This window comes from Raphanus sativus, chromosome 4 (genome assembly GCF_000801105.2).
Source record: "Raphanus sativus cultivar WK10039 chromosome 4, ASM80110v3, whole genome shotgun sequence".
Taxonomy (NCBI): Eukaryota; Viridiplantae; Streptophyta; class Magnoliopsida; order Brassicales; family Brassicaceae; genus Raphanus; species Raphanus sativus.
This window is the reverse complement of record NC_079514.1, coordinates 9,277,260-9,303,662: the sequence shown is the minus strand read 5'-3', so window position 1 is coordinate 9,303,662 and position 26,403 is coordinate 9,277,260. Positions and strand designations below refer to the sequence as shown.

The 26,403-nt window shown below is 32.3% G+C and overlaps 4 protein-coding genes across 4 annotated transcripts; 2 read left to right on the top strand and 2 right to left on the bottom strand.

Moving 5' to 3' along the window:
• The first annotated feature begins 11,111 nt into the window (after nt 1-11,111).
• Nucleotides 11,112-12,479, top strand: LOC108855781 (dof zinc finger protein DOF5.4). Its single transcript, XM_018629680.2, has one exon. The coding sequence runs from the start codon at nt 11,272-11,274 to the stop codon at nt 12,178-12,180; it is 909 nt and encodes a 302-aa protein (XP_018485182.2). The 5' UTR covers nt 11,112-11,271; the 3' UTR covers nt 12,181-12,479.
• Nucleotides 12,480-15,231: 2,752 nt separating this feature from the next.
• LOC108848468 (ras-related protein RABA1f) lies at nt 15,232-16,242 on the top strand. Its single transcript, XM_018621841.2, has 2 exons — nt 15,232-15,712; nt 15,786-16,242. Exons 1-2 carry the CDS (start codon nt 15,327-15,329, stop codon nt 16,105-16,107), a joined length of 708 nt encoding a protein of 235 aa, XP_018477343.2. The 5' UTR covers nt 15,232-15,326; the 3' UTR covers nt 16,108-16,242.
• LOC108848467 (RCC1 domain-containing protein RUG3, mitochondrial) lies at nt 16,239-18,547 on the bottom strand. The gene is given in 11 exon segments (XM_018621839.2): nt 16,239-16,510; nt 16,609-16,764; nt 16,838-16,966; nt 17,046-17,192; nt 17,195-17,221; nt 17,224-17,238; nt 17,403-17,542; nt 17,721-17,743; nt 17,745-17,960; nt 17,963-18,033; nt 18,036-18,547. Coding segments are annotated over 11 exon segments (1,335 nt in total). The 5' UTR covers nt 18,256-18,547; the 3' UTR covers nt 16,239-16,319.
• A 569-nt stretch (nt 18,548-19,116) lies between these two features.
• Nucleotides 19,117-20,818, bottom strand: LOC108848466 (protein BREAKING OF ASYMMETRY IN THE STOMATAL LINEAGE). The gene is given in 7 exon segments (XM_057007446.1): nt 19,117-19,690; nt 19,692-19,709; nt 19,802-19,890; nt 19,974-20,029; nt 20,032-20,107; nt 20,229-20,592; nt 20,663-20,818. Coding segments are annotated over 7 exon segments (777 nt in total). The 5' UTR covers nt 20,749-20,818; the 3' UTR covers nt 19,117-19,602.
• Nucleotides 20,819-26,403: the final 5,585 nt, after the last annotated feature.

The following is a 26,403-nucleotide window of genomic DNA, read 5'->3' as shown; positions in this document are numbered from 1 at the left end:
ACAAATACCAACTAATGTTAGACACTGCCTTTGGGCTATCTTCTTTGATGACTTGTGGGAAACAACAAACAGTACATATCGGCATATAATAAAATGTTTCTTGTTTCGATACTTGTTGTTTTGACGATGTATTACAATGATCGCTGTGGATTCATTGGTTCATTACACATTCCAGCAAAAAGCATACAAAGAGTTTATTAATTTTAAATATTTTCCCTCTGTTTTTTAAAGATGTATGTTTTAGAGTTTTCACACATATTAAAAAAACACTTTATCATGCATTGGTTTTAGAAATTACCAATTTCAATGCATTTTAACCAATAGTCTTTTAATAAATTCAATTAATTTTATTGAATTTGCAATTTTTATATAGAAAACATAAAAATACATTTTTTGAAACAAATATTTTTTCCAGAACATGGCACCTTTTAAAAACAAGAGGGAGTACGATATTTGTTGGTTATCAATACTAGTAACTATTGTAAGTTTCAAAAATAAAATAAAATAATAATTGTTGAATGCGAGGTTCGAGTAGTTGGTTTTGTGAATATTGTAGATTAGAAACAAAATAGATCAAAAAATTGTTATATAACAAATAAATTGGAATCGAAAAATGTTACAAATTCGGCGATCAAATAGAAACTCGCTATAACCATAAATATTAAAATTACTTAGCTTATCTCTCTAAAATCTTTTTGTAAGTTTTAAGGAGAAAAAAATTGATTTTTAACTACTAACTGAAATCTCCTTTTATAACCGAAGGATGTTTTGAATGTGACAAAAGGTATCTCATAGTTCTTGTAGATGTGTTCATAAATTCGATCTCGTCAGGTGAAGTCATATAACCCATACGACACAGATGTAACTCGACTCGTCCAAAGATACTAGGTGTTTTTCCTGCACCATGTGCAGTAAAAAAATTTTAAAATATTTTCTAACAGATAAATAAATTATTTTATTTTTTTTATTAATATTATAATTTTTCTTTTTCTTATTAATATTTTAATATAAATTTGATTTAACTGAACATTAAAATTAAGATAAAACAATTTTGTTTATTTTGAAATATATTTAAGAATATGCATGTATATATTTAAAATTATAATCTTAGGTAGATTTTTCTATCTATTTATTTTAATTAAATATATTAAATAAATATGTAAAATTGCATAATTGTCAAAAATTAAATTAAACAATATTTATAAAATCTGTAGATATATATATAAGAAACTAAATATTTTACGATTTGATTTTATGATTTAATTTTTATAATTTTCTAAAAATATGTATATATTTTTGAAATATTTTTAATTTAAATAATATTTCAAAATTTTGAAATGCCGTAATTAAATATATTTATTTTAATGATGATTTATGAGTTATTACCATATTTTTAAAAAGTCCAAAATATAAATCGACAATAAATGTAATACATGAGTTATTACCATATTTAAAAAGTTTATCAAAAATATAAATTAACATTAAATATAATTGTCCATGTCATATTAATCTATAAGACATGTCATCAATTTTAGTAGCCATATCATATTATTTTGTGAAAATGATTGTAGAAGACATGTGGCAAAATCACTTCTCAAATATAGTCTAGGGGATGAAAATTTCATAATTGTCAAAATTAAAATTAAAAAATATTTATAAAATCTGTAGATAGATATAAGAAACTAATGATTTTACGATTTAATTTGATTTTATGATTTAATTTTTGTAATTTTCTAAAAATTTTAAATGATATTTTGAAATTTGAAATGCCATAATTGAATATATTTATTTTAATGATGATTCATTAGTTATTACCATATTTTAAAAAAGTCCAAAAATATAAATCGAAAATAAATGTAATATATGAGTTATTACCTTATTTTAAAAAGTTTACCAAAAATATAAATTAACATTAAGTATAATTGTCCATGTCATATTAATCTATAAGACATGTCATCAATTTTATTAGCAATGTTATATTATTTTTGTGAGAATGATTGTAGAGAAGACATGTGGCAAAAATTGTCCATGTCATATTAATTTATAAGACATGTCATCAATTTTAGTAGCCATGTCATATTATTTTTGTGAGAATGATTGTAGAGAAGACGTGTGGCAAAATCACTTCTCAAATATAGTCTAGGGGATTGAATGCTGGTTAGATGACGTCATCCGTACTTGAAGACCAAGACCGGTTAAACTCGATTTCCTTTGTTACATCCCTTTTACTGTCAAATTTTATTTTCTAACGAGTTAGATTCTCACCGGCCTCAGACCTCTAAGATTTTTGAGCAACTAAGTTAAAATGCACATTTTCTAAAACTGCATTGAGAAATTGATAAATGTGCAAAACCCACCACCAAAAAAATGATCTAATGACCGACATTTTATTTTAGTTATCACTCAAACAAACAGTATTACTGCTATTGCTCATCACTGTCTTTGACAATAACAAAACAGACACTATAAATCACTAGGTCGTTGCTGTCTATTGCTCATCACTGTATTTGTCTTGCATCGATATCTCCAATAACAAAACTAACATCAGACGTGACATATGAGCGACGACCACTGGATTACATGTCACTATTGTTTTGCAGGTTGCATTTTGCACTCGACATTTGCTTACCCACTTCAGTGGTCCTATTTCCTCTTTCCACTAAACACTGGCCAATTTCCTAAATTTTGAAAATTTTCGTACATCATCCAACTGTGCATATGAAACCAGAGATATGTGTTATACTGTTATCTATTTTTCTTTTAGAAAAAATAGTTAAACCCGGATCTATTAGAGATATAAACTTAATTTTCGGGTGAATAGTGCAGCCGAAAAAAAAATTCCGGTACAGACGTATCCGCAACCGCGGTGAGGAGAATCAAACCCAAATGTATTTGCATCCAATGTTTATTACCACTGAACCATAAGACCCGCTCATCTATTATTTACCTATTATATTAAAATTAAAATAAAAAATAATATTTGTCTATTTTTAAGTGTTTTTATATTAAAATTAAAGTACAAAATAATATTTCTTTATTTTTAAGTGATTTATTATAGATTTTTTCATTCTATTTTAATTAATTCTAATCATTTATTTATTATCTTTTATAAATAAATTGACATCATTTATTACAGAAGTACAAAAATAGTTTACATATTTTCTATTGTGTTATAAATTTATAATATCTTTTACATTCTTTTTTGTTACTACTAAGTGGTTTGGCTGCACATGCGGGCATAATTTTATTTTAAATATTTGTTAACTAAAAATTATAATAATAAGTTTTTATTTATGTTATCAAAATTAAATTAAACATCAAATATTTATGTATGATAATTTATATATATATATATATATATATATTATTGTGTTGGAATCTTAAACACACTCACATATTTGAAATATTTTTGAAAATAAATTTATACAAATGTATTTATTGAATAATATCTAATTGTAAATTGTTTTATATTTAAATTTTTAATTTTTATAATTTAAAAATATTATTTTCAAATAACGATACAATATATAAGAATTAGATTTTTTGACAATATTAATTTATAATCTAATATAATATTATTAAATTAAAATTCGTTTTTTAACTTTAATCTTTTTTAAAATATTACTTTCGGATAATAAATGCACAATATATATTTTATTCATTAAAGGTATAAACAGTATTAGCCACTCTAATTCTTAACGTGAGAGATCCGTTGCGAAAAGTCACTTCGTAAATAATAGTATACTAGATTTTGATCCGCGCTTTCAAAGCGCGAATTTATTTTCTTTTATTTTTTTTCAAATTGACAAATATTTAGTAAATGTCATATTTTTATATATTTGTTTTTTATAAAGACTTAAGCTTTTTCTTTCTTTATCGTGTTTCATTTTAAAAGAATATAGATCAGAGCACAATATCCGGACCCGAAGAACCAACCCGAAACCGACCCGAAAATCAGGGTCTCAAACCCGATCAGACCCAGGGTAAATATCCAAATGAGTTCTAAATTGCTATATCCGAAGAACCAGTCCCGAATCCGACCTGAACCGAGAACCAAATGAGTACCCGAAGATATCTGAAATGTGAATATATATCTAAAAATATATGTTATAATTATATTTATAATTATTTTAATTTTTAAACTAATATTATAAGTTAACTGTAATAGTTATTTTCAGTATTTTGAGTATTTTTGGATAATATATGATAGTTTGGATAAAAATTTACCCAAAAAGCTGTATAAAATGTATATTTTTGGTTACTTTGAATAATTTGGATACAAAAATTTGAACTAAATCAGATACTTTGGTTACTTTAAGTACAAATAACCGAACCCGTTAGATACTTTGGTTATTTGGTTATTTTTCAGGTTCTTATGCATGAGAACCGAACTCACCCGGACCCGGAAAGACCCGACTCGAACCCGACCCGAAATTTTATAATACCCGAATGAGGTTTAGTTTCAAAACCCGAATGTGGTTTAATTTCAAAACCCGAATGAAGATTAATTTCAAAACCCGAAAAACTCGATATCCGAAGGAACCGATCCGTATCCGAATGGGTATCTGAACGTCCAGGTCTAATGAGTATTTATGTTTAGAAAATTAAACTTTATTTTTAGTGAATTAAGTTGGTATAACTGTGATATATTAATTTTATTATGTGGTTAATTTTTTAATAAAAAAAATTATATACTTTTAATAAAAATTTATACTTTTCAATAAAAAATCAAGTTTTTTTATGAATGCTTAAATTATATTAAAAAGAAAAAACATAATAATTAAGTTATTAATTTTTGTTCACTACACAAAATATTAAGAATGATTGAAAATAAATTATTTGAATTTGGAGAAAAAATAAGAATTGGATCTGATTTCTTAATCGGCCCAAATGGCCCAAGAGATGATGTGGGCAGTGGGCTGGATCTAAAAAATGACCCAATAAAAATGTGTTATTAATATTACTTGATTGTCCTTAATGAAATAATCAATTTTAGTTAAAGAAAAGTCAAGTTTAGGTAAAAAACACATGTTTGAGCTTCGTTATAAACCAGTTACGATTCTTAAAATATATACTTCTGTTGAATTAGAATCGTTCTTCGTTGGCTAGTTTTCATAGATATGCTGTTTCAATAATTGTCGGCATGAGATTACGCATTTCAGATAAAACTAAATCCGTAGTAAATTCAAAAATGCAAATATGGTTTAGGAATCCTAAACGCGAGATATTTAAAATATGGTATCATAAATTATAAGACGGTGGGGAGTTTTGATTTAGGGTTAGTGGAACAAGACTAAAATATTTTCTGAAATCCATAAAATCATAAACAAAAAATCCCCAAAAAATATTTAACATTTAGAAAACTAACTCGTTGTTTTTTTTTTTTTTTTTTTTTTTTTTTAATATATATTATATATTTATAAACCCGAATGGGCATCAATGTCGAGATTACAAACTTGACTCCACCAAAATATTCTAAATTTGATATTACATCATTTGCTTCGCATCGACCAACTTATCCGGCGCATTCCGCAAATTCGCACTACCATTTCTAGAATCCCAATTGTCGTTCTCAGCCGACTCCGTTAACCATTGGAATGTTGGGTTTGACCAAGTTTCCTTAGCTGCCGGATTTCCTTTGACGTAGCCTGCCGTAGCTGACTCTCGGGGGTGTTATCGAAGTTGCACTCTTCATTGTTCATTAAGCACCAGACGAAATAAGGAGAGAGTCAAGGAGATGAACCGACTACCATACCTTATCGCCAAAGCCGGGTCTGACTCAACGCCACACACTGCCATGAAAGCCTCTTATACCTGCACAGTACTAGCCAAGCACACTACCATAAGCAGAACAAGTGTCCTACCAATGGCATCGGGATATGCGCAACAGGCCAAACGTGACACCACTGCAATCACGGTGATCAAATCCGATAATTGCAGTGTAGCTTGCCTCCAGCGAGAACCGAAGGAGGTTGACTGCGACTCGTAACTTGCCTCAACTGGTGTCAACAGAAAGGCTAAACGAAAGGAGCAAGAGGCCCAATCATCGAAACAAGAGCCGTCGCCACTTGCTGAAGATATCACAACAATGACAAGATGAGAGATGTCGAAGTGTGGAGGTTACCAAGCAAGCCATCAACTGGCCATAGACGACCAAGGATCTGAACCGCTTGAGAAGACCTCACGAGCCGAAAGAGAGACAAGTACCATCACTGCCTGCATACCGTCGCTCTGAACTCGCCTCGGAAGAAAAAACCCCAAGCACACTTGATTCCTTTGAGGAGGAGGCAACCCACCGCGACGCCGCAGTGTACCACTAATCCAGTCTCCGAAATCCAACGCCTACACCAACTCAAACCAGGACTCGCCACTGGGTCCGAGAAAAGAGACGTTCCGACACACCTACCTTGAGCACCGAGACAAACGAGAGACCTAAAGGGAAAAACGGTCAACTCTCGAAACCCTGAAAAGCCGACTCCACCGCGAAACCCTAACCTAACCACCGCGTCGCAGAACCAGAGCAACTAGATCCAGAAACGATGTCGACATCTTCGCGAGCAGATGCTTAAACCGTCAGGAAACTACCGAACCAGGACCACAAACAAAGCGAAGGAGGAGGAGAACCGCAGAGAAGCAATTGAACGGAAAGAAGAGAAGCCTCCGGCGCCGAACGCGCGCTCACGCGCCGCCGGACGCCGGAGCGGACGTCAAACTACAATTTAATTGAGGAGAGAGGAGAGAGCTTTGGAAAGCAAAAAAGAGAATCACACCACTTATTTCTAACTCTGTTGTTTTATTAAGACCTGCAAAAAGCTTACAATTTAATTTCTAACTCGTTGTTTTATTAAGACCAGTCTCTAATACTCAAAACTATGGACTGTAGATGACCATAGTTTAAAAAATATTAAAATATTTAGAGCATCTTTATAAGTGTAACTCTAAAAATAACTCTTAAACTCTTTTTTCTTTTTGATTAAAAAAAAATAAAAAATTTAACCAATCAGAAAGAAGAATAGAGAAACGGGACCTGCAAAAAGCTTAAAACTTGCCTCTTGCATAAGAAGTGAGAGGGAAAGATTTTAACAAAAATGTGGGCCCATATGATTAAAACTATCTCAAGAGTTACACCTATAAAGATGCTCTTATACAGAAATAACTGCGATTAAGTTAGACGTACTAGATCTGTACACATACTTCTACATTCTCATACCAAAAGTGTTTATTACTCTTATAATACGGTGACGTGGGAGAATATGAACCACTGGAACAGGCCAGATAGCTCTTAAATCGGCAGATAAAGCGGGGTGGCCGACAAGTAGACAATCCAATATATGTGATATGTGGACATCATCTCTTCGCTTTGTCATCCCTCCACGTGTCTTCTTATCCTATCAACCGCCTAGATTGTTCCCACTACGAAAAAAATAATAGTTTGGCCCACTATTATTATTACGGTAAATTTGTTAGCAACCAACCAAACAAAGAATACAAGTCCGAATCCGTATGCCTGGTTATTTTTCAACTAACCTGCGAGTTATTGATAAACTAGGTATTTTTCTACATCATGTGCAGTAAAAAAATTCAAAATTTAATTTATATTTAAAAATAAGATTTATTAAATATTATAGATTTTTTATCAATATTTAAATATAGATTTGATTTAGTTAAATATTAAATTAAGATAAAATGATTTTGTTTATTTAAAATTATATTGAAGAATATATGTATACATTTAAATTATAATCTTGGATAGTATTTTCTATCTATTTATATTTTTAAATATATTAAATAAATTTGTATAAAACTACTAAAATGATATAAAATTGTATATATAATTATCAAAAATTTAAAATAAACAATATTTATAAAAATTGTAGATATATAAGAAAGTAATGATTTTACGGTTAGAAATCAATTTTTTTTTAAAAAATGTAGCAATTTTTGAAAGCTTTAGTAATACAAATTGTATAATTATAAAAAAATAAAATAAAATAATATTTCGGAATTTGTATGTTATATTTGAATATATTTATTGTATAAATAATGCATAAGATATTACCATATTTAAAAAGTTTACTAAAAATAAATATCAATATTAAATGTAATATATAATTACTATATTTTAAAAAGTTTACCAAAATACAAATCAACATTAAATGAAATAATCCATGTCATATTTTTCGGAAATCATGTCATCAATTTTAGTAGTCATGTTATATTTCTTTTGTGAAACTGATTGTATAGATGATATGTGGCAAAATCAATTCTCAAATATAGTCTAAGAGATTAAATACCTACTAAAAGTATTCTTTCGGAAATATGATTCCCCTATAACTTGAACCGTTTGTAAAAAAGTTGACATATATATATATACATACATAGGGTAGAAATATATACATAGAGTAGAAACTTCGTAAATTAATATCAGATAAACTAATAAATACGTTAAATCAATAAAAGAATTTGACTTAAAAACTAGACCAGTTCAAACAATAACACAAATTGATAAAATATTTAAATAAAATATTTTTAAATATTATATAAACAGATAATCTCACTAAATCATAAATAATAATTTATAGATATAAGGTTTATATAAATACAAACATAACATTATACTATGCTTTTTCTATTCACAATAAAATTCGTCTTATTTTTCTTAACACATTTATATATTTTGATAATATTTAATAAAAATTATATGAAAAACTACATTCAGTTTTATAAAACATATTTTGTATACATCAGATAGTATAACAAAAGCGATATAAAAGTTGAATATCTAAAATTTAATAAATATACATGACAAGATCAACTATTTTTATTTTATAAAAATATATTCTAAAAATATAGAAATCTAGAAAAATAAAGTTTGTAAACTTTTTGTAAATTAATAACTCTATAAATTAATTAAAAAAATAATCTTAACATAATTATTTTATAGATATTTTACACATATTTTTATAAAAAGATAGAAAATATTACATGAATAAAAAGATACATGAAAATATAGAAATGATTTGGTTAATTTATCATTCTTGCCATCTAATATTTTATAATATCAATTTTCCTATATATAGTTCCAACGAATTATCTTGACGACCTAATTTTCTTATATAATCTGTTTGATTTTTTCTCGAAATAAATGCAGATAACATTTCACAAATTCTACCTACAATATAAAAAGATTCCAATCAGTTCATTTTTTCTAACGACTTATGTTTATTGTATTCAACGAGTTCTAATTTTATAAATACAGAGTTTTCTTGTATTTAAATCTATTTCAACTATATTTTAGAAAAAAAAACATTAATAATATTTGGAAGAATTGATGAGTTTGATTGGTAATACAAAACTATAAAATAAAAGTACACTGTAAAACTACTGAACAGTTATATATATAGATGAAGATACCGTGATAATAAAAGATTTTCATACAAAACAGTGGTGGACAGGTTTCGATATCATTTTTTTCGATTTTGTAAACAAAATTGTACTCACCGATGTAGTAAACAATTACTCCTTCAGTTTTTATATAAGTGTCGCTTTAACATTTTTAACAAAATTAAAAAATGACAAAATATATATAAGTTATTATTAATTACACTTTTCTAAATAATAGTATTTGAGATAAATAAATTATTTATACAATTGAAAGTAAGTATAATTTGTACTGAAAATGTCAAATGACATTTTTGTGTAATAAAAAAGTTAAAATGACACTTATTATGAAATTATGAAACAGAGGCAAAATTATGTTCGATTCATAATCGCTGTAGTAAATAACTCAACTATCAATCAAATCAACTCTTAACTCTGCGGTTGGTATCTATCGTGTAAATAGAACGATTGAGATATTAAGGTTTTGAAGTTAGAACAAAAACATCTTATGAGGCAGTTTGCTTAGCTGTCGGCCTATGTGAATCGTTAAATGACTATTCAAGAATCAAAACTGAAATTTGTGTACATTTGAAAAGGGTACAAACGTTTTAATGTTATTTCACTATTCAAACCTTAAACATGCAACAACAAATCTAGACGCAATAAGTTTCGATCAAAAAAAAAAAAGACGCAATAAGTTAGATGTTACTTTTCTTGTGGATGAAGCAACGGATTTCACCTTTTTACATTGCCTCCACTAGATTCCCAATACAAAAGTCTCTGAAAACAATGCAAGTGATTCATCAAAAGCTCTACATGGACTTCAAATTCCAAAATAAGCTTCTCGCGGAAACACCTATTCATGTTATGTTTTAGTTTCACACGCAAAGTAAATTCCATATTTAATCTTCTAGTCACGAGACTATAACTCATGTTGTATTGTGTATACATCAGGAACTATTCTTGTGTGTGTTCAAGGAACGTAGTTCAGTGCGACTTATATCGTACATGGACTATATAAGTATATATGTGTGACTATATGTATCAGGAATCCAGGATGGCAGCTAGATATTAAAACAATTCGAATAACATATAGGAAGTCATTAATCAATCCTTGTAAATTTAATATTTCAGATGCAATTATATAGTAAGTAATTACTATAAATGTTTTACATAAAAAATATTTTAAAAATACTGGAAAATACATTGATTTTTATCTCTCATCGTTTGTTTAAGTACACTATCTTATCAAATTTGTTAGAAGAAAATTGCTTACAGGTAATATTACATTCTATGCCCTTTAGCAAAAAAAAAAGTAATATTACATTCTATGTACGTAACAAAAAGTTCTAGAAACAATACAATTTGTATCCAACAAAAACCGTAAAAATCTATTTAACGTACAATATGTTATAGTACAACTTGTGCTAATCACATTTTCAAGAGTATATATACTTCAAAAACGAATTGCATTAGCATTTTCTTAGAAAAAAAAGATGAGTTGATGTGAAAATAAGAGATGTACAGGCACTCATTCATCAATCATTGGATCTTTGATGCGACTATTTTGAATAAACGAAATATAACAAATCGTTTCGATGCGAAAGATATTATTAATATACGTGCTATTTGATGGGGCCTTTTTATTTTGGATTTGGAGCTAACTTCTGAATACGGCCACGCTAAGGGGTTGTGAAAATACAAAATAACATGGGGGTATAATCGAAATTTGGACAGAAACTGCCTGTTCAGACATATGAAAGATATGTTGTGTCAGAGTTTCAAAAGTCCTTTCCCATACTTCTTACTACTTCTCTCTCTCTCTCTACCGAAACCTCCCAAATTATAACTCTTACGTGATTGTAGAGTTTTCCGTATCCTCTCTTAGAGATGCAAGATATTCATGATTACTCCATGACCGGAGGCGGTGGCAGCGGAGGAAGTACAGGGAGGTTTTATGGGGGAGGAATCGGCGGCGGCGGAGGAGGAGGGGGAGATCGGAGGATGAGAACGCATCAGAACAGTATCCTCAACCATCACCAATCTCTCAAGTGTCCTCGTTGCAGCTCTCTTAACACAAAATTCTGTTACTACAACAACTACAATCTCTCTCAGCCTCGACACTTTTGCAAAAACTGCCGTCGTTACTGGACCAAAGGCGGCGTTCTCCGTAACGTCCCGGTCGGAGGCGGTTGCCGGAAAGCCAAAAGATCGAAGTCTAAGCAGCCTACGTCGTCGTCTCCTTCCTCTGCCGACAAACCAACCACTCAAAACGTTGAAGAGAAATCAAGTAGCAGCGAGAGCTCTTCTCTTACCGCCTCTAACTCCACCGTCACCGCCTCTAACGCTACTGTCACCGCCGTCGCCGTCACCGCCACGGTTGCGTCGTCATCCGGTGTTATGGACACTGATATGCCTAATCTCAAACAGTACGGAAACGGGATCGAATGGTCGACGTTGCTCGGACAGGGTTCATCGGACGGTGGGGCTTTCTCGGAGATCGGCTGTTTTACCGCGGCGTCGACGGTTGAAACAACTCCTTTTGGACTCGGGGGTACTTTCGTAAATCAACAGTCTATAGCTGATCATCTGAAGTTGGAAGGTAATACTTTACCTCAGCAATTTGGTGATCCAACGGCTCAGGTTGATCCTAATATGGGATTTGAACCGCTGGATTGGGGAAGTGGAGGAGGAGATCAAACACTCTTTGATCTAACCAGTTCAGTTGATCATGCATACTGGAGTCAAAGTCAATGGGCGTCGTCTGATCAAGATCAGAATGGTCTCTACCTACCTTAATTCTCACAGCTTCTTCTTAACAAAAATAATAATATATATTATACACATAAGGTAAAGTTTGATGATGTTGGTTTATATATATTTTTTATTTTACGTAATGGGTTGAAAACGGGATTTATTATATATAATATTATATGACTGCTTGTAAATTTTTTTCTCCAAATATAAAATTTACCTCTTGTTTCCTAGTTTTTGGAATATCCCAAGAGTGGAGTTTTATGTGGCATATTGGTTTTAATTTGGCTTTGGTTTACTTATCGTTGTATATTTGATAAGATTTAAATTTTGCTGTGATTTTATTTCTTTCTTATTATTATTGCTGTGTCTAATAATATTATATCTTGATTGGGCATACACAAACTTGTCTTCAGCTTCTTTTGATAATGCGTTATGTTTGTTTAATTTATAGTAAGATGTTTAAGAATGTGATCACTGATCAGGTTCAGAGAGTAGCTATGTTAGCTTTTCCTTAAGCCGTGTTAGCACTTGAATAAACAATACTGAAACTCGATGTCTTATTATATCTTATCTTCGGAAACTTATTGAATTTCAGAATCGAATGAAAACAACTATATAAACAGTATTCCTCATCATGGCTTACACTAGGTAATTGAAAAAGGAAGACTACATGATCAACCATCATAATATTAATTCTTTTCTATTTGATTACTAATAAAAAAATCAACTCGAAAGTGTGATCTTAGGATTGTGTTGTTGATGTAAAATTGTAAACAATAATATTTGATTTGTTGAATGGGATATTTTTCCTCAATAGCGAATAGAAGAAAGTTAGACGAACTGTACGGAAAACGAGAGAGCCGTGCCGTCGCGTAAAAACAGCGCTTAGCAAATAGACGACGGGGGTGCGCATGGGACCTACGTGTTAGTGCCCAGTCTCATGCGCGACATGCATTCCACGTGGCCAAGGCGGGTCCCACTTAACGTGTCTGAAATGTCAATGGGCTGACGTAGTTGTATCAATGGTCGGCTCGTCGTTTTCGCCAACTCCAACCATCGAATAAGACTTGAAAGATCCAACCGGGAAAGAAAGAGCGAGTACGGATCCTGATCCTCTGTGTTTATATTTAGAAACCAGCTATGGGCCGTTGGATCAGTGAGTACTCTTAAGCACGTATACGCCGTGCGATCGGAATGGTGACAGCGAGAATCAAGGGTGATGATGATGAGGGGTCCATATTAGGTAGGTGGTAGTCATTGCAAGGAAACACTTGAGGGAGAGTAGGTCCAGTAAGGCATGTGCACATATAAGTTATAGAATCTCATCAAATCACACATGGGAGAGTCTGGTTGGGAGGTTGGGAGGTTGGGAGAGTTAGGGATTGTCTGTGGTTTGGTGTATGATCCACCATGTTCCCTAATCATTTCGTTTAACATTTTCATGATTTCCATCTATAATTTTTCATCCATCGACTCATTTGACAGAACTAGAGAATCTTTGTACACCATGTTTCCTCTCAATATGTGAAGGTCCCTCTAACCAACCCATTACGTAAATCTTGCTGACATATAGAAGATTTATATCTATGATGGTTACACAATTCACAAGTTCTGGTCGATACAAACAAAGACCTGATTCGTTGGGATTCTAGCGGTGTTTTAAGGATAGATACAAGCGGCTGCTCTAGTTTAAGCTTAGCTTGTTGTTGTCATGTGGAATTATGCAAGTGTAACATCCTGATTTATTAATTTAAACGATAATTTGCATACTCAACATTCAACATGTAGAAACGTCAAAATATATTTTTAAAATACAAGAACAACACAGTAACATAATAACTTAATAACTTGACAAATATCAGAAAGAACAATAAACTAGATCTTGACCCGTGCGACCGCACGGGTATTAATTTTAGTTTTAGTTTTTATTTATTTATACTAAATAGTATATTTGTAATATTTGATCGTTTTATATTGACTAAGGTAGGGGTGAATATTTGGGTCTCCACTCGAATTCGGTTAAAATTTATTCGGATTTGAGTTTTTTTTAGTTTAAAGATTCTAACTCTATTCGAGTATTTATAACCTTTGGTTCCGGTTTGATTCAGATCTTTGCGGATTTGATAACCCGTTTAAACTATTTTTAAATTTTCAAAATTTATATATCTTTAAATTTCTCTAAATCTAAAGCCAAAGTACCTAAATTAAAAATTAAAAATAGGTTTAACTTGAATATTTGGATGAAGAATAAATATATATTTTAAGTATTTTTGATGCTTTGATTATTGTTTATCTACTTTAAATGTTAACTTTTGATTATTTTTTATATTTCAAATATTTTAAACAACTTAAAATAGCTTATATCTTAGATATTAATTCGAAAAATAGCTAACATATTAAAGTATATAAATATGATTTAAATACATTCGAATATCCAAAATATTTCGTTCGGATAAGGTTTGGTTATGGTTCTCTAGATACCAAGTTTGGATATTATCTAGTTTCGGTTTAAATTTGCTACTACTTTTTTCGTTCAGATTTTTTAAATGAAAAATTGATATTATAATTTCCAGAATTGTTTGTCTAATAAAAACATTTTTTTTTGAATTTGACATTGATTTAATGGAGAAGTTAATGAAGTGTATTAAATTCAAATTCAATTTTGGAAAACACATTAATCTAAGTGGAAAAGACAAAACATTAAAATAGGAAGTGTCATTTAATTATGTATTTAATTTAAATATAATTTTGGAAAATACATTAATCTAAGTGGAAAAGACAGCATTAAAATAGGAAGTATTATTTAATGTCAGTGGCATACCATTGTAATTAAAAGTGAAAACTAAGGGGTATTTTATATGGGTACTTCTCTTTTAATAATATAGATAGTATGAGAAATATGGTCTGATCAACCAAAAAGTACAGTTCTAGAGTTGAAGATTGTCGATTTGCCCAAAACCTTTGTCCCAACCAATGTAGGATTTTACTATATGGCTTTATTAGTTAAAAAAGCAATATATATATATATATATATATATATATATATATATAGCTTTTTGTTATGCCTTTTCTTTCTCAGTTTTCTTTTAATACGTTACATATCCTCTGGAGAAAACCATTTATAATTTTACAATTAATTCGGAGCTTTGAAGATATTATTACGACGTAACGTTTTAAAAAGCTAACTAATGTTAAAAAAAAAAGAGCTAACTAATTTTCAAAACCTAACGGCCTATTTCAGTTCAAACAATAAAACTACTCCCCGGACACAGAATAAGGCGCGGACCCGATTCGGATCCGGATTTATCCGATATCTCTTTCATTTGAATCTCCGATCCAACAGTTTTACAACAATGGCGGCGTACAGAGCGGACGACGACTACGATTACCTCTTCAAGGTGGTGCTGATCGGAGACTCCGGCGTCGGAAAATCAAACCTCCTCTCTCGATTCACGCGCAACGAGTTCAGCCTCGAGTCTAAATCCACCATCGGCGTCGAGTTCGCCACCCGTAGCATCCACGTCGACGATAAGATCGTCAAAGCTCAGATCTGGGACACCGCCGGCCAAGAGAGGTAGTAGTACCACCATATACACATTCTCTCTTTCACGCTCCTTGAAATCGAATCCAATTTTTTTTTGAAAAAGGTACCGAGCAATCACGAGTGCGTATTACCGAGGAGCCGTGGGAGCATTGCTTGTGTACGACGTCACCAGGCACGTGACGTTCTCAAACGTGGAGAGGTGGTTAAAGGAGCTTCGAGATCACACGGATTCGAACATCGTCATCATGTTGGTTGGTAACAAAGCGGATCTCCGTCACCTGCGAGCCGTTTCTACGGAAGACGCTAAGGGTTTTGCTGAGAGAGAGAGCACTTTCTTCGTGGAGACGTCAGCTCTGGAAGCTACCAATGTTGAGAACGCTTTCACTCAAGTGCTCACTCAGATTTACCGCGTGGCTAGCCGGTAAGGCGCTGGATCTTGGAGATGATCCTGCTTCTCTTCCTAAGGGACGGACTATCAATGTTGGGTCTAAAGACGATGTCTCTGCGGTTAAAAAAGTTGGTTGCTGCTCGAACTGAACTGTTGATTGTGATAATGTAAAGCTAAAAGATCTTTGTTCATTTATTTGTATAATCATTATACTCTCAAAAGCATAGTTAAATATCAGAATGTGTTTATTTAATGTGATCTTGAGACCAAACAGAGAGCGTGAGAAGCACCGATGGAAACTGAGATAACCTTGTGCGGTCCAAGCTCGTCTTCTTCGGTTAAGAAGTTGACTTGGACCGGAGAAGTTTGGATCTCAGGGAGTCCTGGAACTCCTAACTGGAAGTCTTTAGCGTTTCCCCACATCCAGAGTTCACCTCCACCTGCCCAACAAAACCAATCCATTGATTTTTTAAGATTTTTTAAGATTTTTTACCATTTCAAGTGAACAAAAATAAAAACAATATCATTACGTTTTTACCTGTTATCGCTGCAGAAGAGGAACCTCCACAAGCTATGAAGACGATCTTCTTGTCTGCTAATGCTTCGATTTCTGTAGGTACTTTCTGGTTCCGTAGCGACGCATTACCTAACTGGCCGTGACCACCGTGTCCCCACGAGAGCACTTTGCCTTCCTCTGTTATTACACCAATAGCAAGTTTCAAGTCAAAATTGTATAAAGAACAACAGACCAAAGAGTTGTTCTTTACTGGTTAATGCAAGAGAGTGATATCCACCACACGCAATCTGAGTTATACGAACGCCTTCTAAACTGGGTACTGGCATTGGTTCCCAACCTCCCAAGTTATCACCGCGTCCGAGCTCATAATTTGAGTTTGCTGATACATAAAAGAGATCCAATGATTAATCCTTTTTAAGTCTAGCAATAGAAGAAACCAAGGCTAGAATGATCTTTACCTCCCCAGTTCCACAGTTGTCCCTCTTGTGTTAGCGCCATTGTGAAGAAACCACCACAGGTTACAGAAGCTACGGGAACTGATAAAGCTTTGACCTTTGAGGGAACACTAAGCCCACCACCTTCGTTTGGTCCTCGGCCTGGCCCGAGCCTAGCCTACCGTCTCCTTCCTCCCTACCCACATATATAGCTCCCCTAAGAACCAAGAACAAAGCTTTTGCTCGATCAAGAGTTAAAACAGATATATACTCGGTCACAATATCAGCTTGTCCAAAAGTTCAACTAACTTCCTGAAGTTGCATATACATAAATATGACTTTACAGACATGAAGCAAGAAGAGAACGCATGTAAAAAAGACCTGATTCGGTAATAGCAGCGGTATGAGTTCCGCTGGTTGCAATGGCAGAGATTTTAGAGTCCCAAGAGCCTTCAACACGTCGAGGAACGAGTTCTCTGGTGTAAACTGAATGTCCAAGCGCACCAAATCCACCATAACCCCTGAGAACTTCATTTTTAATATATGTAACCATCACATTATGCAGAAACACACATACACACACACACCAAAAAAAAAAAAGAGCAAAAGATCAAACAGAACAGCTAATCTAATTGGCATTATCTCAATTCCAAACTCAATAGAGATTAAATAAAAGATTCCAACTTTAGTGTAGCTTACCAAGTAAAAACATCTCCTTTGTGGTGTTAAAGCCACAGAATGTAACCCACCGAGAGCGACAGAGCGAATCGAACGCTCCTCGAAAAGCGGGTTCAACTTGGGGACGAAGACAGAGCTCTCTTGTCCGAACCCTAGCCTCCCTCCGTCTCCTTTCCCCCAAACCCACAGATCCCCATCGACCGTCAGACCCGAGTGGAACAACCCGCAAGAGACTCCAACCCGAAAACCCGACCCGTTACCGCGTCGATTCTTCCGGGCGTCTGGGCGAGAGAGAAGGATTGGTCTGAGCGGCGAAGGAGGAGGTTAGCGACCGAGACGGGTACATCCGAATCTCCTCGATCCCGCCGCCGAGTTGACCCGACGCGCCTCGGCCCCACGAGAGGAGCTGGAGGGTCGTGGTCGTGGAGTCCGAACCGATCTCTGGGCTTGTGTAGAGTGTTGGCACCTTGGTGGATCCGCCGCTTCTTTGAGTGTTCCGTGTTGAGGAGAAGCGGCGCGTGAAGCTGCTACGTAGGCGGTGGCTTAACGTTGCCATTTGTTTGTTTCGTCGGGAGGTTTCTTCTTCACTACAGAACTACCTGGGTTTAAGACATTTTGCACAGTAGAGCTCAGTTAAACGACGGCGTTTTGACTTCCTTTGTTATTATGACACGACGACGTTTTAACATAGAATTTTTTTTTTTTGATCAACACAGAGAAATATTATAGTGAGATTTATGTTAAGCTGCGGAGTGTCTTCATGATATACACCAAAGTTGCATTCCATGAGAAGAGGAGAGAGATGTCTTACTTCTAGTCCTTGTAAATTTGTTATTTTTAGGCATGATTGACATTGATACATAGTGGCATAGATGGAGAGTGGACTTGTTTGATGTTTTAAAGAGTTTACTAGATCATGATCCGCGCGCTTGCGCGGATTTATCTTTTGATTCACATATTTTATATATATGTTGTATATTATTTAAAATTTATAATATAGAAAAGTTAGAATGATCCGGAACCAAAAAAATCGACCCAGACAAAAAGAAATCAAATATCTATTTAGATCCAAATATTGAGAACTCGAAGAATTCATACCTGAAATGAACAGATTTATACCCGATCCAGTGAGCTAATTTCAAACATAATATCTTTGTTATATTTTTAATTTATTTTTTTGGGTTGGTGAGATTTACTATTTATTCGAAAGATTTTGGCTAACTTAATGGTATATATTCGTAGGTTTCTTTTTTTCTGAACAGGAAAAAAATATTTGGATCTTGATTAAATTTATCTTATATAACAAATTGCTGCTATAAATAATTTTTATAAAAACTAATTTGTAACAGTAATATTATTTTTGTTATAAATTAGTATATCATTGTTTATAGGTTCAAAGTATAGAGTTAGTCGTCTTCATAGTATTGCTAATATTGATAGATGCAAGTTAATAAATACAGATAATATATTGTATTATTAGTAATCTGTCGTATAGTATTATATGTTAGTAGATGTATTATTAATAATCTATCTTATAATATAATATGCTAGTGGATGTATCTAGCTTATAGTTAAATATATGCAATATAAGGAAACATGCGTAGTGGATATAATAATAAGGTAAGAAGTGAAAAACTATGGTAATAGTTGATATTAATTATTTATAAAAGGCATGTCTAATAATAAGTAGATTAGTATAGCATTAATTACATAAAGTCCAACTTTAAAATCCACCTAGAAGAAGTTGTAATGTTTCTGTTTTAATAATTTAAACTTGAGGTCGCCCAATTCCCTAATTTCAAACTTGCGATTTACCCAATTTACCAATTTTTTCTATATATTACTCAGAAACATAGTAGTGCAAAAGAATCTCATAAAAAAAAAATTGGAGTGTTTCTCCCTTTTAGAATCGACAACACTGAAACCCTAAAGCAATTGGCTTTTGTTTCTCGGGAGATAAGTCATCTGTTTTAGGCATCTGGACAGGGCTCCATCCACTCAACTCCCAATCTGCATAGATTTTCAACAAAATTATCAGAGACATTAACATCCAAAACATGACAAATAAATGTTCTAACCCTTTTGTTGCTATTTAAACTCACATGGGAAATGCAAACGATCCCCTTCTTTCGTCTGAATGACTAGACCCGCTAGATTTATCAGAGGCATCAACTTCTTCTTCCTCATTCTTCTGCAGCAACAGCTCAAAGTAAATAAATAAAAACAGCCGTTTCACAAGTTTGAAACTGAAACCATCATAAATGACACTATTACCTGATCATGAACATCACATGAAACATCTTTAGTTTCTTGCAATTTGGTCTTATCGTCTGATCTTGTTCTGGCTCTTTAATCTCCGGCGAGTTAACCTTCTCTGTTTTTACTTCCCCTTGATCTCCATAAATAAGCTGTTCTTAAAGAAAAACAACAATATAAGAGTCAATTTATTTTAAAAGTTTATTCTAAAAAAAAATAAGTTTGAAACTTGCACATAGAAAAAGAGTTAAAAAGGATTTTCCGACAACGAACCTTACGATTAACCGTCCTCGGTAACTTTTCCGAGGACAATTCCACCTCCTTCCTCTCTTCTTTTCCCTCTTTGACAACGTCAAATCCACCGTCTTCACGGTCGAAGCAGAAGACAATGAAGCCAGGTTCGTCTGAGGCCAGTGACTGCTGCTGCTGCCAGCTCAACCGCCGGTTCTGAGACGCCGACGTAGGAGAAACGCTGCTGCTTCTTAGATGATGATGACGTGTCCCTGGTGGGCTTAGACTGAGTTTCCTCTCTGATCTCTTCTTTTTACTCTTCATCTTCCTCTTTGTTCTCTTAAACATTACATTGTTGCTGTTCATTGTGTTTCCGGAAGTATTAACTCCATCTTCGTCTACGTCTGATATTGTATATTATCAGTAAATAAGTTAAAAACTAAAAAAGAAAAGAATATAGAATAGAGAGAAAGACTATAGGAATCTTGGAAGCCAAGAAACAGGTAGCCCAATCTTTGACTCTCCAAGTGACAAGTTTTTGTATTGTCCACTGCGAAGCCATAGCTGTTTTTTGTAAGAACTATAACTTTTCTTGGATCTTTTCAGAGGATACAGTTCTATTTTTTGTGTGTTTTGGCTTTTTCAAGACAAAATTCAGAAGGGAAGAGAAGGAATAAAGAGTGGATTTATTGTGAGGGAAGAATGATTTGAAATTTGAAAAAAATATTGGGAGACAAGACATTAGATGGCGATGGATTAGGGAAGGGGCTTACATATGTAACACATGAATGCATTTAATATTATTGGAAGAAAATGAAATAACTTGTTTTCTGGAATCGTAATAATTGGACAATAAATGCTATCATATTTAATAAACAATGCTGAAAGAAATTCAGTTTTCTCATTTTAAATCTGTAAATTTATTTTATTCAAAAACGGCATAAACAATAAACGGTAGCTGGTAGCTACTGGCTAGAGACATGGATGCATCTTTGGTGGCAAATGAGTTTTTGAATCAAGTTTTTATTAAGAAATCATGATTTACACAGTATTGTTGAATTCCTCATGAGCCTGTATCTTAGGCCCATTTATCTAAGTAAAAGGTATGAAGCCCAATATATGTATAACGGCCATATAGTTTTCTTCAAACTTTAAACTAAAAAGGTGCGAGTCCAAACGATTAAAACTCAAAACGAAGAAGCCCACTAAAAGCACAAAAGTACCGTGTTTGTTGTATCTGTTTAGATTGGCATCTTGATCAAAGCCGTAAAGCGGAGGCAGCAAACTTCCAACGATAAGGTCAAATTGTCAGCTTCATCATCCGCTGAACAAGGGCCTATTAATGCTTCTGTTGCCTATAACATCATACTTCCTGAAACAATATCACTAAACACAAGTGATAACTTTGGAAGTCGAATAACTCTAACACACCGAGCTCCCTGTACCAATACCACTAAAAGCAAGTGGTAGCATCGCAAGGAGAATAATCAACCTCAAGCTTCAAGTACTCATACCACTAAGTGATAGAGTTAGTTGGAGAATAAATTCCTTTTCTTTATCACTCATCTATTCTAAATGAGGATCGAGTCCAATTAATAAATGTTTGGTCCAATTATTTATAATCCATGTTTTTAATAATTAACTTATAGTATATATATATATATATATATATATATATATATATAAATGCGCTTAATAAAATTGTAAGTGTCACTTTATTTGCAAATTGTATGGGACCCACTTCTCTGTATAAAAACTGTCAGACTAACATTAACGTGAATAGTAGAAGCTCATTTGGTCTAATGATTTAATCAATAGTTCATTAATGTTTTTATAGCGGGAGATTTGGGTTTTGAATCCCAATAAAGATGAAATTATGTGAATTAATAGAGAGAATGCTTACAAGAGATTTGCATTATGATGCAAGAAATACTTAAGCGTAGATCTGATATGGCGATTCAAATAATGCAGTCAGGTATAAATCTTCACAATGCAGGTAGAATTGTCGGCTGTAAAATCATATGTAATATTATCGTAATTTGTAAGAAAATAACTTTAACATGAGTGAGTATGATTTTATATAAGAATTTACGTAGGTAATGGGTATGATGATACAAACTTGTCTAGGTTTAATCACAAAACAACTTTTTTTAATATCTATGTTTTTAAAAATAAGTAATCATGTTTTTATTTACAAACCAATAACACTAATGAGAATGTGAAAATCTATATACCAATAACATTAGACTTGAAAATTCTAAAAATCATTATAAATCTAATTTTCACTAATACTCTCTAATTTAGCAGTAAAATTTTACAGCTACATCATAATCTATCACCCTCTTTATTCATTTGTTTTAAGTCGGAAGTCTAGTCCAAATTTAGAAAATTTTCTTTCTCAATATTAAATAGCTAATTGGCTTCTCCACTACTATCCGCAAACGCAGTTTTTGCGGTGGTAACGGTTGACAACATTTTTAAAACAATCACACAAATTACTACAAATCGCTTCAAACCGCTTTGAACCTTTAAAATCAAAAACTTGTTTCAGGTAGTGTTTACGGTTGCAGGTGGATAATAAATGTAAAATTATTTTAGAAAAAATATTTTTAAATTTTAAACTAAAAATTAAAATGGAAATATTATAAATAAAAATGTATACACATTTTATACTAATTTAAATTCACAAACAGTATCATAATTTGTTTTATAAAAACTTAAAATTATCTATTCATTAGAATTTTGTAAAAACTAATATAAATAAATATATAGAGATGATAACCACATATATAATTATTAAAATTATAAATTTCAACTAATTAAAAAATAAATATAATATTATTATTTATCATATTATATGAATAATTATAATATTTTATCACAATAGTATATTTTATATTTTATAATGTTACAGTATGTTTTATTGGTAATTTGTTATTAAACCACTGCAATATCTCATAATCAGCAAGTCACAAATATCTCGCAAACGTAACAATTTTCAAACGTTATTGCTAGTGGTACAAAATATTAAATAACGCTTGAAACTGCAAACATCCGCATCCGCAACTGCTGTGTTTGAACTAGCAGAGCCTTAAAGCTTTTAAAATTAAAAAAAAATCTTTTAGAACTTAAAAAAAAAATCTTTTAAAGCTTTATTATATTGGGATTGGTCCACAAATAATATGAGGTTTAGAAGGTCCAGAAAAGGGGTCTACAATAAAGCACATGATTCACGATCAAAGTTGATTTCGGCAATCTTGTGTAGGACATATTTTTTTTTTGAGAAAGTAGGAAATTTTTTTTTTACGAAATCAATTTGGTTTTTAAGTTCACTTAAGAACCTAGCAAACTGTAAAGTATAAGTTAAACCCCATTTCCCCCAAAAAATTAAAGTCCAATACATTTCAACAAAAGAAAAAAAAATCAAAACCAGTGGGGTTAGTCTAATGGTACTTGAGAGAGTTTTGGCTTCAATATAGTTCCGGGTTCGATTCCCACTGACCACACGAATACGGGTCTATTACTTTCGGTTCATTTGAATGTCTAGGAAAGAGTCTTTCTGTAGGCTGTACCTCCATCCGGAGATTAGGTTTATGTCATTATTGACCCGAATTTAATCATTTCTTTTTCCAAAAAAAAGAGAAAAAATTCAACTACATAGTTTATAAATTAACTTAGAAGCAAACAATGTTAATCGTTACATTAAAATTAATTTTTCATTGTATTGTACTATTTTAAATAAAAATAAAATAAAATAAAACTAATATTTTAATAAATTTTTGTACTTTAATTTAAATTCTTTAATTATTGAAAATAAAAGGTTAAATTTTATTTTAAACTGCAATTTTCTTTGTAGATATTTACATTACAAAATTAAAACTCAAAAAATAATATCTAATATTTATTTTGAGAAAAATAATACCTAATATTTAATCGAACAAGCAAAACAAAGTTACCATTTTAAATGATAAGATACCTGCATTTTGTTATCACACAAATGTCGTTAGCTCATCGAAAAACTATTATTAATTTTTTCTTTAAAAAAATTATTTGCTTCGTCAAGATTGGAAGGATTTTGATTTTTGATTCACTTTGTCGAATATTCGAATGTTATAAACGTTTTGCTCAACGGTTTTGATTCTCTTTTTTATTTTGGCATTTGGCTTTCAGTTTTTTGCTAACACATTTGGCATTTCATGCCAGCTGCCGAATATCATGACCTGCCTCCACTACTATTTTGATATCTGTTTGATAAACTATATTTTTAATAGCTTTCGATGGAATTCCTTAAATGTCCAACTTTCATGAAAGTAGTACCACAAAGTCTACAATTCCTTTTTGAAAGTATGAAAAGAAATCATTAATTATTTAATGTTATGAATATTGCTGTGATATCTATATAAAAAATTCTAAATATACTTGTTTTGTATTCCAAATTAGATTTTATCTTTAAACTATTGTATTCCTATATAAAATTTTGTTATCAGCAAGAAATTCTAGCTAACGAGCAAAACCCTAGAACTTTCTGTCGAGATGTTTTAGATTCATTTAAATTTTAAGTTCTCGGATCTCTTACTACGACAATCTCTCCCTTATTTTCCGCCGAGACGAGTATCATTTGTGCGCATAATTTATTTATCCTCTTCTTGCTTCTAAAGCTATGTTTATTAAATTATAAACTATTCATGTTTCTGATATGCTATTTGATCCATATATGCATTAATTTGTTAGACATTTTGATATGTAATTGAAACTATTACAACGGACACTTGTTTGACTTGTAATTGGAATTCATTTGTAATATTCTTAATGATTTCACTACAAGAAAACAGATGCATACCGATGGACAAAACCGTCGGAATGTTGTCGGAATAGCCCTATTTCGACGATATTCCGACGAAAGTGGTCATCGGTTTCAGTTGGTCGGAAAAAAAAAATTCGTCAGAAATCCATCAGACCGTCCGACGATTTTCTGACGGATATCGATGAATTCGATTCTGACGAAGTTTCGACGCCATTCCGGTCACGGATTCCCTCGGAAATCCGTCGGCGCCTTCCGATCACCATATTCATTGGAAACTCATGATTCCGACGAAGTCCAAAGCATCGGAATAATCCGACGAAAAAGGTTGTCGGAAATTCCGACGAAATAAGTTGTCGGAATGGTCCGATAAACACACCGATAAAGTCAATCATCAGTATATTCCGACGAACTATTCTGTCGGAATATTCCGATGACCTTTTTCGTCGGAATATACTGACGGAGTACTTCGTCGGAATATACCGACGGATATGTTTCGTCGGAATTTCTGATTTATATATTTTTATTAATTAATTTAATTTTTATTATTTTTTATTTTTTTTAAATATTAAAATTAAGTTAAACAAAAACTGAAATTAAGAAACTAATAATAATATTATAGAAAATAAGTTTTAATACAAACTGAAAAAAACATTTAGAAAGTTTTAAATTAAAAAACAAAAAAAAACTACTGATCCGGGAACAAACGATCCAACTTCTGCATTATCTCGAGGTTGGTCTTCTTCTGATCCGCCAACTCAGCAAGGATTGTAGCATTCTGCTCCTCCAATGCTCCAATCCGTTGATCCTTGGTTTGTAGGTGCTCTAGAATCAAAAGATCGGCGTACAGGACTTGAGATGAAGAAGTCGGACATGAAGAAGCACGACAGGCCAACCCTACCAAACGACCCTTTTTTTAGGGACTGCCTAGAAAAAATTTAAGTTAGTAAAATATAGTAATAGAAAAAAATATAAAATTAATAATAAAGTATTAAAAACAAATTTAAGAATGAAAACAAAAATTACTTTTTCAACCAGCTCGTTGATTTGCAGTCGGGACATGTTGTTCGAAGCACCCGTAGAATCGTCGTCAGAAAGAGGTTGCTGAGAAGCTAGAAAAGCTTCTTTTTGAGATTCCACCATCTCAATGACCTCACTGATCACCGGGTCTTGAATTTCACCCGTCCTTTTGTTGGTGTACGCCTCCTTAATGACGACGAGATGATCGACGGGATTACCATCGTTTTCTTGAATCTAAAAAAAGATTGTGTTAGGCAATGCATATAAAAAATTATTTAAGTAACTAGAAAGACAAATAAAAAAAACTTACAAGTTGATCCTCCTTAGAGGACGTACTGCAAGCGCTGAGGTTGTGCACGTAAATACCTTTCCCGCCACGATCGCTCATCCGGTTGG